Source organism: Microchirus variegatus (assembly GCF_963457635.1).
Source record: "Microchirus variegatus genome assembly, chromosome: 7".
NCBI classification, from domain to species: domain Eukaryota; kingdom Metazoa; phylum Chordata; class Actinopteri; order Pleuronectiformes; family Soleidae; genus Microchirus; species Microchirus variegatus.
In genome coordinates this window covers 20,301,167-20,313,512 of record NC_139808.1, presented here as the reverse complement: position 1 = coordinate 20,313,512, position 12,346 = coordinate 20,301,167, and the positions used below count along the sequence as shown (strand labels likewise).

The following is a 12,346-nucleotide window of genomic DNA, read 5'->3' as shown; positions in this document are numbered from 1 at the left end:
ACATGCATCTCTGCCCACCTCTACACCCTGTGCCACTGCCACTACAGGTTCAACCACTGTTGCTGCTGTGTGTGCATCTCATTCAGTGTCATAAGGCTCACCATGATTTTCACACAGGTTATGCAGAGCACAGCAGGTCACCACCATGGATTTCACCAGCTGAACATCACAGTCATTCCAGGAGCGACAGAACCATCTGAAACACACATGCAGCATGCTTACGTTAATACCAGAATACCAAAAATAGAGATTGCTTTCAGTCACTACTATGCTGTACACTTGTACAGTACTATGTAGAAGCCTAAGGCCAACATTAGATTTGTTGCTTGAGCAATGCTATAATGACAATAGAGGATCATTATTTCACTTTACTGCAACACATTCAGAATATATGTATGCAGTTTTTTGTTGTTTAAAAACACAGCTCTGTTAATTCTGGAGTGGAACCTTAATTAATGTTACTGGTAAATCCTGTGTTTGTCCTACTATCTCATTTGAAGAAATATATGCTGTAAAAAAAACGTCTATTACGCCAGGTTTATTCAAGACATGATTGAGTATTACATACACATGTTGCATGAGTTAAAGTTAAGATAAGTTAGCGATAGCAACTATATTTAGCTTACCCTCGTCGTAACATCTCATCTTCAGTTTCATGTTGTATGACTTCCCAAACTTGTCTGTACGCCTCCACAGTATTTCTTCTTGCCGTCTGTAGCCTTTTCTGGCGATCTTTTCTTCTGTGTGTGAACAAATGCCACAGACCGAGCAACAGAACGACTCCACGTCCTCCATTGTTTATGTGTGTGTGTGTCTCGCGTATAAGACGTCACAGCAGTTTCGCGCAGCCGCGTTGTAGCCGTGTTGTGATAACCACGCCCACGTTGAGTAGGTACTTTTTTTGTAGTGGAAAAACAACTGAACCGTGTCGCTCAGTGCCGTGTAGAGTAGAGCTAGTGGAAAAGCGCCATTACAGTGGGAGTAGCTGACGAGACGCAATATTAATATTCATTCATTTCACACAAGTAGGGCAAGAAAACATCCCCATGATCCATTCATCATCTTCTTACTTTCTCTGTTCAGAACTAACTGGAGTAAATGATGACATTGAAAATGAACATGTCACATCACCTGGCTCCCTCCCCACAGAGTAAACAAAGATGTGACTGCAGTCACATGCAGCAGCTGTGGTCTTCACTAATGACTAGAACATGCTATTATAATTAACTTGGCAACAATTCATCAGCTGATAAAATGCTTTATGCCCAGTGGTTGATCATCTTTTATTGCAGTGTGTGTGTGTTTGTGCCTGTTTGTGTGTGTGTGTGTAAGCTATTGTGGACATAAAGAAATAACAAATACCATTAAATAAAAAAAACACACAGTAAACACATCAGATAAATCAAAGACCGGCAGCAGATGCTGGGGGATTCATTTTCACAGCTTCTTTCTTTGCTGCTGGAATTTTCCCTCACAAATAATCCTGAGTCTGCATTTTCTCTACCAGCTGTTTATCACAAAACACGCGTCAATTCTTTAAATCTATCTATTCATTCATTTTCAACTGCTGTATCCTTGCTCACCCGATATGTTCCGGTTGACATAGGGTGATACAGGTGATACATTGTAGATATCAGATTCAGTTTGTTGGCCTTTGAACTGGGATTTGAACCGCTCGCCTTCTTGAAGTGAGGCATCAGTGGGGCACCACTGTGTGGCCCGTCTAATTTAACCTTTATCTGAACTCATATTGAGATTGAAACATCTTCAATCTATTAGTAGAAGGATAAAAAACACAAAACAACAATAATAAGGCATCCATATATCAATTCAAGGGGATATAGGAATCAAAGCCGTAAAATGACCATGATATGTCATCAGACAAACCATCATGTTTGAAATACTGGCTTCACTAATCACACAGCCATAAACTAGCTAGCACTTTGGTTGTGAGTAGAGTTTCTTGGACACAGTAGGTGCCGATGTGGGTCAAAAATGCAGAGCGTTACTGAACCTAAGCATCCAAACTATCTCCTTCAATAATGTCTCAGGAGAAGAAAAATATAGATGTCTAAGGAAGAAGAAGTTGAAGACAAAATGGACAACTTTCTTCCAGACAAGGAAATAAAAGCTTCAGCAAAGGTTATCCAGTACTAACAAATAATGTTTATTCAATATCTATTACTACAGTCGTGCAGCTCCTACTGTGTTTCAGACACTGTGATAACCGACAGTCTGTTTGAACTGACATTTAAGTTTTTAAATGCTGAAGGTCGCTGTTGTACATATTTTTTGTATATCACCTTTCATTTTGAGGGATTTAAAGGGATGAGTTTGAGTTTGGACCGAAGATGGTTTCCAGGATCAGGGATAAAAGGAGAAAACGATGCGGGATTTATCAGCCTGTCATCTGACAAAGGACATTTAAAAGTGTAACTGAGCGTGAGAACTGAGGTTATGACTTTGCGCTGTAAGAATGAGAATGAGAAATTCTGACTTAAGTAGGACATGTTTATGACATAATGTTGAATATTAAAATCTATCAGTGTTATAGTCTGTTCTTGTCTTCCCCTGTGTGGTGGCAGTATAGGGACAGGATCTGTCTTATCTTAAGCATATGGGCTCAAGCTAATCTCTGAAACACAGTGGGTTCATTACCGTACATTCAGATGCTATAACGGTAGATTGGTGTTGTTTTCACAGCCCAGGGCCTTACACTGGGCAGCTATGGTGCCACTAATGATATCTTAATAGCTTTTTAATGTTGCAGCTTGCACCTCGTGTCTGGCAGTGCGCCGAGTGGCAAATCAGCAAAAGAACGTGTGAGAGGGTTGTGAGAGTGTGTAAGAGTGAGAGCAGGAGTGTCTCTGTGCATATATGCCGGGTCCCCATTGTAATGCCTGTGTGCGTCTTACCACGGTGTCCTCTCTGAGTCTTTATCACACAGCCAGGGAGCACACACTTCACTCTCTGACACACTCCACTCCTGCTGCGGGAGGAACTTTATCTGTGTTCCCGCTCTCACCCGGAGGACACAAACACACCACGTTTCTGCCATTCGACACAAGCCCCCCACTCAGAAGAGCAAATCTCATTTTCCTACTCTGTTTCATTCCCTTTAAAACACTCCCTCAGTCCTTTTCAGACGCTGGTTCAGGAGGATCCACTGATTTTTTTTTCGGGGGAGGTTGAGAAATACATTAGAGTTTAGCTTGTGGTGATGTTTGATGTTGATGTTATAATTCTCCATCTGTTAAGTCTGAAAATGGGCTCTGTTGAGCAGTACTATCAGAACTGACTGAGGGAGCGTTTGTGTGTATGCACTGGCAGAGCAGAGTTTATGACATATCAACTGTATTGTAGTTGATATCTCATGAACTATTATTTAATGTGTGTTCAACAATTCACAACAGCAAATTGATGCAGTGAAGGTTTGGTAATTAATGTCATGACTGTATGTACAGTTCTCAATATTTGTAACACTGGTGATAAATAGGGATCATATATGTAAATTCCTTCAATGAACTCTTCTTACAGTGGCCTGGAACTTCAAACCATCATTACAAAACATGAAACATTTTTACAAAAGGAAAGGGAATGTACCAAAATGTCGCAAGTGACATTAGTAAAAAGATGAAGACATCGCCTCTTATTTTGAAAGCCAGGTTGAAAGGAAGTGGTGCTCTATAAGATTGGTAGATTGACTGCTGGTCACTGGTTCGCGTCTCTATTGTTTATAACGGATCAGCATCTTGTAAATTTGTTTGGGGAATTGTAAGTTTTGCATCTTGTAAATTCGTTTTTCGAAAATGTACATTCGCTTTCCGTCAGATTCGTGTCTTGGTAAAATCCCTTTCTGTAAGAATTGTGGTGTTGTTAATTAGTTTGGGGATTTGTGAAAGTGTTTCATGTTTTGTAATAATGGTTTGCACTCCCAGGCCACCATAGTTTTTCTAAATTTTAATAATTCAAATTGCATAAATGAGCATTAACTTGTTCGCAAAACCCCAGCACATTAACTCCTAATGGACAAATATTTCAATAAATTTAATTTCTATTGTTTATTTTTACAAGGGCAAACATTCTTGCAATTATAAATAATTGGACTAGAATGGAGCTAATTTACATCCAATCATGCCTGGGCAGGAAAAAACAGAACACTCTACAGGTTCAGTAAGTGTGGTACTTAACTACATGATAAGAAAAATAAAACTTAACTACAATTTGACTGAAAACACCTATGACTCTGCTCATCCAAATGGACCAAAATGAGTTAAAAGACTCAACCCAACAATCCTGTCATCAGATAAAGCGCATTAGCTGATCCCAGCTCATCCCTGCATGAATGCTTTGCAGTGGTTGCTTCTGTTCAGTGGACATTTTGCTGAACATTTTTATTCACAGAGCTGAGCATGGAAGCGTCTCTGCTTTAAATAAGGAGACGGAGGGACAGAGCAGAAGAATCCCTGTGGTTCTCATAAGCACACTGAAGCATTAACAGTGAAGAAATGTGCTGGGGGTATTAAATATGTATCTATGCTCAACTCATTAGACGTCTCTGGCATGAAGACCCACTCTTCCAAAGGTCTGTGATCAACAGCAATCTGCTAATGTGAAGAGAATCAGAGTATCAATATTTAAAGAGAGGGGCCAGGCGAGGTAGAGACACATTTACACCCTCAGGGAAGTAATGAAGGAGTGTTTTGTGGCATTAGTGAAGAGCAGCGAGCGCATGTGTGTGTGTGTGTGTGTGTGTGTATGGGGGATAAGCTGGAGGAGGTAGTAAATGCACTGTAACCAGTGCACTGGCATGAATTAGCGAGGGCTGATGTGCTCTTGCCTCCAGGAGTTAAATGTGGAAAAGGTATCAATAGAGAATGGGAGGGAAAAAAATAAAGTAGCTCAATTAAAGGTGATGAGGTTGGGCAGTTAAAGGGCGAGGAAATGACAGGCGACGTGAAAGAGAATGAATGATTCAATCCAGAAGAAGGGAGTAATGCAACATTACTGCTGCCAACTGTCGTAAAACACCAACCAACGCACGCAGGAAAAAAAATTTAACATGACAGACGATAATAAATTAGACCTTTACTGTTTTTATTGTAATTTTGCACACAGCTGAATTTATAAAGATCCTCAGTGATTGTGTGATTGTGTGTATCCAGACTGATTTCTCTTAAATAGACAAGTCCTTACTTCTCACTTTTCTTGACAAATATGAATCCACTGGAATTCTCTGATTTATGTGAAGTCATTAGTTTGTAGTCATTTAATGAGCATTATTGCATTGAGTGGATTGGAGTGGCAGCAATTTCTGCTACACACGTAAAGTATTGTTGCATTATTTAAATATTTGGCATCATATGTTTTGCACTCCATGATGTGAAAAGTGAAAAGACACTGGTGCATATTTCTCATATTCCTTTCTTCCCAACCGTCCGAGGCAGATGCTGCACATCTTTGATGCCGGTTCTGTCAGAGGTTTCTTTAAGTTAAAAGGGATTGTTTTCTTTCTCCCCCCAGGTGCAATGAGGGGTTGATTTCCCTATTAATGTGTGAACATGATGGGCTAAATGCAGAGGTCAAATTCATTATCATAAATTGATGTCTGTGCAAAAATAACTAACTCTAATTTTACTTTCAATCTCTAACACCTGTAGCTGAAGCATGAAAACCGATGTTTCCTTGTTTAAAGGTCACATAGAGTGGTCCTGACTCCTGTTGCACATATATGTGAGTTATGGAGGTCTACTTACATACATTAACTTGTTTTTATGGTCAAAAACTTCCTAGTTGCTGTCAACGAGCCGATAGAAAATCTATTTTCAGCCGCGATCTTTCAGACAAACTCTCGCACCCAGAAGACAGTCTGTCTTGTGATTGGCCAATACCCGGAAGTGACATATCAGCACACCCGCTCTCAGAAGCGCAGCTCCCCCCTCTGGAACGGTGGATGCACTGCTCCTCATTATCAAAACATTGTTATAACAATGTTTCAAAATAGCTTCTTCACGACTCCCCGCCACAGTCCCTTTTATGACTTTGACCCGGAGTCAGACCCAGGATAAGATAAAACACAGCGTTCTCAGCAATGGCTGAACTGTTTGTTTAGAAACTTCAGGGCGTCTTAAACAAGGTAATGACGCAGATACACACTAAAAAACAGCGTTAATTGGAACTTCCGGTCTAGTTCCGCTTTAACACACACAGAGTATAAGTGCAGCTTCTTTACTTTAGTGGTCAATATGCAATGTGGGATGACAGCACCAGTTTTAAGTGATTATTAACGTATACTGTTATTAACTACTGTTTATAGGAAAGGTCCAAACACACACACAAACTTGTTTGTATATGTTAGTGAGGACACATCATATAGGCAAAATGCACCTTACTCTAACCTTAACCATCACAACAAAGTGCCTACACCCCTAACACTAACCATAACTCAATGGGAAGCAGACAAAATGTCCCCACAAGGTCAAAATTTCCTCACAAAGCACATAACTGTTTCCTTCCATCCCATCATGTCTTGTTTACTTTAATTTTCATCAGGACATTTTTTTTGTTGCTTTTCCCTCTACTCCTCCTATATCTCCCTATCTCTACTGTTTTATCTGTACCACTCTCTGTTTTCAATATCCTGCTTTAATCTGTGTGCTGGAGTCCAGTTAAACATCCCAAGCATCCACCAGCATCACGCTGTTGCTGAGCCATTTCATTAGGCTGCAGGTCGCTCTGCAGAGCGAGAGCAGCTGCTCTGTTATAGTCTGAGAGCTGCAAGTCTATTAATGCCATAAGTGGATAGACCGAGACACAGGCAGATAGATAGATAGATAGATAGATAGATAGATAGATAGATAGATAGATAGATAGATAGATAGATAGATAGATAGATAGATAGATACTCACTCGACAGTTGCTGAGCTCCTCTGCACTCAAGATGATGGCGCCACATTTCTTTCCTGGGATCCCTCTGTGGAGTAAAGAGCAAAAGCTTAACAAAAATCTCCACTGGTCAGTCGTCGAGAAGTGACCTTCCTCTAAAACCTGTTTGGTCTAGTAAATTGCATGAAGAACTTCATGCAATAATATCCTCCTCACTAAGCATCGAAACAAGAAAAAGAAAATCACCACTTTCACTGAATTTTGAGCCAAAAATGACTGCCAAAGGAAATGGATGGGTAAGACTTTATTATGTTTATCCAAGAGTTGGAAAACATGTCTCTCCCCCCCAACACACACACGCACGCACACACACACACACACACACACACACATTACCCACCCCCTAACCAATTAACTCCTGTCAACCACACATAGATACAGCATTGAACCATACATCAGAATATTTCCAGAGAGTTAAGTCGCTGGCCCAGATCCTGTCTCTTTCTCATGCATATGTACCCACTCCCATATGAGCGACATCTACTATATGAAACAATGAACCACATCTTCTTATAGACTCCATATGCTAATCTTGCAGTTATGAACGTTAACCGCTAGATCAGAGTTTCCTAAATGCTTTGTATGGCAACAACAATTGATATTCACTGTCTGTGTATATATATATATATATATACATATCACAACAAGAGCAAATATGTGCACAATATAATGTTAAGACTATTTTCACTCTTTTCTGCAACATCAAATATGATTTTGAGTTAACACTGGTACTCCTGTGTGCACAGACATCATGGTCACAAGTTCAACTCCACCCCAGGCTGGTTGTACTCGAATTGTAAGTCTCTTTGGATAAAAGTGTCTGCTAAATGACATGTTATGTAATGTAATTGTATTATTTATTTATTATTTACTGTATTTATTAAACATATTTTATGTCAAATGCTGAACAACATTCTGCAAATTCATGTCACAAAGCGGCGTTTGTTAGTTTAGTTAGTTAGTTTACTTCCTGTTTTATTTGGTGATGGGTTTCCGCTGTCTGTGTTCACTGTCTCCACCTTCACTGCGTTTCCATTCATTAGTAACCACTTGCACCTGGTGATCATGACCACTCCCCTTTTAAAAGCTTCCCTCTGCCTTGGTTAGTTGTCAGTGCTTCACCAAAGAGTATTCAGCGAAGACCAAGTTATCGATTCGAGCGTTTGTCGTTGTTCCCTGTTCATGGTTATATCGCAGCAACGCTGTCGTTTTGTTATTCGGTTTTTTATCATGCAGCACCGCTTATTTTCTAGTTTTCGCAGCGTGGCTGTAGATTTCGTTTCTGTATTTTTGTGGAGGTTTTTGAGTCTGTTTGCTCCCTCCCTGAATTTTGTTTGGACCTCCGGTCGCCTTTTTGAATTGCTTATTCAAGCAAATAAACCTTTTTTGAAAACCATCTTTAGTTCTCGTGCAGTTGAGTTCAAGATCCTGACTCCGATCCTGACAATTTATTTGGCTGCCCCAAAGAAATCTCTTATGACAGCTGTGTATTCCGGCCCAGTCCTTGAGTATGACTGTGCTATTATGGTATAATACTGGTTAACACTACTGCAACAGACTAGTGCATTTTTATGATTCATGTTTTTTATCTTAATATAAGAGTTTAAATACAACGTGAACACTGAAATGAGGAAGGGTTCAAGAAACACTAGAAGGGTCAGTTTTATTATTGACACGAGTGCAGTACTCGCGTATGTGTGTTTTGTGAGTGGGCGGCCGAAGTGGCGATTTAAGCAATGTCTCTCTCACATTTCTATCAATATATCTTGCATTTCTTCCCCAAACAATCCCAAAGTTTGCACTGCACACACTGTTGCCCCAGTGAGTCACCTGAGTAGTTTGAAGCCTCAAGTGAAACGTTCGACAGATATGTGGGGAACAGACAGATGAACAGACTATCTGTTGGTGCACTGTAGGAGATGAGGCAAAAATTGCAAAAATGTAGACTTTTATACCAATATCTCCACCAACGTGGGCACTGCACACATCAGTGCACATTTAAATCACCTGACAAGTGTAAATCCTCTTAATTAGCAGACAGACAGCGAGAACCATGTATGGACATGTGTGTTTATTTTTAAATTTGACCAAATGTCATTTGATTTAACATCTGATGCTTATAACGAATGTCATACAAACTATACATGAGTGTTGACAAACCTCCCAACAAAAGACTGATGGACTTAAGTTGATGGACTCAGGCTTTGGACACAACATGCTCCCGTTAAAAAAAAAACTACATAAAGTGCTCTCCTGCTGTGTTTGAAAGAGCGTTCTGTTCTTTGGGCAGAAAGTGTAAGTGTGTTTTAACAAGTGAATGGAGGCTTTTGATCCACTCCGTAAAAGACTCCCATTGATCATCAGGTGGGGGAAACCATCCTCTCCACATAGACAAGTGATGCATGCGACGAAAGCCCAATTTATACTTCTGCGTAAAGTGCTCTGCGTAGGTTACACAGAGACTCTGCGTCGACGCAGAGCCTGTCGAAGAGCCTCTGCGTCATCTCTGACTGCACAAAATATTTGTGTCCGTCACTCCGTCAAGGGACAACGGAGACGGCAAGAGCTGCGATTGGTCCTCAGGACAGGCAGAGCAAAGATGCTCTGTGCCGGCTCACAGTGCGCACCCGACCGTCCACAGAGGCGGAGCTCATCCCTGCCGACAACGCCGCTGCCAAACTATAAATGCATTATCTTAACACACACAGCACATGTTTAGACTCTAAATGGCCAATTTCTCGCCTCAAATGATCTTAAAACTGCGTTCCGTGACACAGAAAAGTGAGAAACAACAACAGTCTTTCTCTCTCTTTCTCTCTCGACGCCATTGCTCACTGTAGCCAGAAGCACAACAACCTTGCGCAGCGACCCCTACTGATTGGGCGGGAAATTGCAGCGCGTATCCGTCACGACGACTCAGAAGTATAAAGGCTCGAGGCGTCTCCGTGGTGATGCAGACGGATAACGCATACGCAGTCGGAGAAGTATAATGTGGCCTTAAGAGTGTTTTTCACCACAACTCTGAACTCACACTGACAAAGACCCCATCAGCCACATGCTCAAAAACAGCTTTTGAAAGAAAAGTGACTCCCTATCTACTTTCTTTTCTGCTCTTTCATTCCCTTAACCTCCTGCGACTGAATCAATTCTCCCTCCTTTGGTTCCACAAATAGCCTGTAGTCTTATGACCACTGAAAAAAAACTAAACAATATCCGCAATAAAGAGTGACACAGGTGAATCTTCAATGTGCTGACACGTTGTTCACTGTGGAACAACATAACTCTGGTTGTCACTGTGTAACCTGTGCGTTCTTAAACAATCATTTTGTCTTTGAACGTTTTGTGTCCACAGTTGTAAACAACTTTAAAAAAAACAAAACAATTGTAATATTCATGATTTTCCTTATGCAGAATTCACATATATAAAAACTAATCAGCTGGTGTTAAAGTGAAACCCCTGTCCTACGCCTGAGAATGCATGGAATCTCACCTATCTCTTTACTTGATAAAGTATTGGAAGACAGGGATGAAAAATCTGACTTATAAAGCACATTTAAAAAACCACAGCAGTTGACCAAAGTGATGTGCAGTAGTATTACACTTTTTTTTTTTACAGTATTAAACAATAAAATATAGAATAATATATCTATAAAGATCACATGGTGGTACAGAGGGTAGGATTGTTGCCTGACTTCAAGAAGGTTATCAGTTCAGATCCCGGTTTGACAGAGGGCTGTGTGGAGTTTTCATGTTCTCAGTGAACTAATATTGATTGATTTTTGGGTCACCCGGCAGCTTAGTGGCTAGCACTGTTGCCTTACAGCAAAAAGACCATGGGTTTACGACCTGGGTCCAATCAAGGGTTTTTCTGTCATGATGTTTGCATTTTCTCCCCCGTGTGACTGTGGGTTTTCTTCCACAGTCCAAAAACATGAAGAGGTTAGACACCCTAAACTGCCCGTATGTGTGAATGTGTGAGTGAATGGTTGTTCGCCTTATGTCAGCTGGGATTGGTTCCAGTGAGCCCCCCCGTGACCCTCATGTGGAGAATAAAGTGGTGTACAATTATGATAGTTCACCAATCAGAGCTTTACAAAGACACCAAGAATAGTTCACTTCTCTTCCAGAGATTTCTGGTGATGAATCTTCGAGTGGAATGATTAACACTTTAATGATTTCAGTGTATTTTAGGATGAATGTCTTTTACTCACATCTAAATATACTTCATGTGCAACTATAACCAAACAAGTAGAGGAACATAAGCAGGGAGCTTGAAGGACAAAAAGCTTGTCCATGCAGTGCCAAGGGCTTTTGTAAAGATCAGACTACTTGAGAGTGAGACTGTGCTGGAGGCCATCCAGAAGAGCACTCCACCAGAGGAATCTACTGTAAAGAATAGCCCCTCATTGATCTGCTCTTAGCAGCAGCTTGACAGCGAGGCTGGTAAACTCACCAGCAACAAACAGAGAAACATGAAAGGTTTGAATTGAAGGTGAGAGAAGGTGAAAGAAAGATAAGAGCTTGAGCAGGACAATAAACGCTAGATGCTGTGGTCTTGTTGGAAATGAAACTTGAAAATCGTGAAGCTCAGTGTCATGGACACATTCTGTATTCATTTCATTGACGCTAACCAGAAATGTTACACTTGCTCATAATTTTTTGTACAGATGTACTTTATCAGGGGAAGAAGACACCGCCCATGTAGACCATGTTAAGAGTCATTGCACGAGAAAACCAGGCAAAAACAGGCAGAGGTGGGAAGATGGGGGTCAGCCAAATCGGCCCATACTTTGTATGTGAGATAGGTATGTGGAACTATGAACAGCCATATAATTAAAACCCTCCAGCTATTTTTCGTTATGGAGATCTGGGACTGGGATCTGGGAAATCAGGTTATTTACGGCTGAAAAATACTGAAGTTTTGATGGCTACCGTTAGAATTCTGATAAAGATATGGATATAAGTTTTATATTTCCACATAGCATAGGTTTCATTGTTTTACAGACCAAAAGTTGAAGAGGAAGCGTTGAAGTTAAGAGGGTGTGCTAGGGCGTTACAGGAACCAATGAAAGCAGAATTTTCATCCCTATGAATTTTAGTCATTTTCAAGGCGCATTATCTGCCCTGGGCAGTGGCTTTGGAGAATGGTTTTACTGTTGCTGGAGAGAGGAACATCTACTGATTCAAAAACAAGCGTCGTAAATTTGGGCCACACATAACGCGGGCCGTGACTGGGGGGTCTTTATGGGGATTTTGGGGGGTTTGGACTATAGTAAATCTAGTAATGACGTCTCGCTACAGGGTAAGTTAGGCCCAGTTTTTTGTGACAATGTGTGAAAATCATTAAACAATTGTTTTAAAAAGTCTAATTAATTAGTAGTATTGATTTGGGCTCTACATG

General features: G+C 40.7%; 1 protein-coding gene across 2 annotated transcripts in view; it reads right to left on the bottom strand.

Moving 5' to 3' along the window:
- cpne5b (copine Vb) overlaps nucleotides 1-12,346 on the bottom strand; it is a gene marked incomplete at both ends in the record, with an annotated part of 168,184 nt that overhangs the window by 46,719 nt on the left and 109,119 nt on the right. For both annotated transcript variants that reach the window (XM_083892908.1, XM_083892907.1), the window contains one exon: nucleotides 6,910-6,973. In XM_083892908.1, the coding sequence (XP_083749034.1) occupies nucleotides 6,910-6,973 (64 nt within the window). The remainder of the gene's footprint in view (nucleotides 1-6,909; nucleotides 6,974-12,346) is intronic.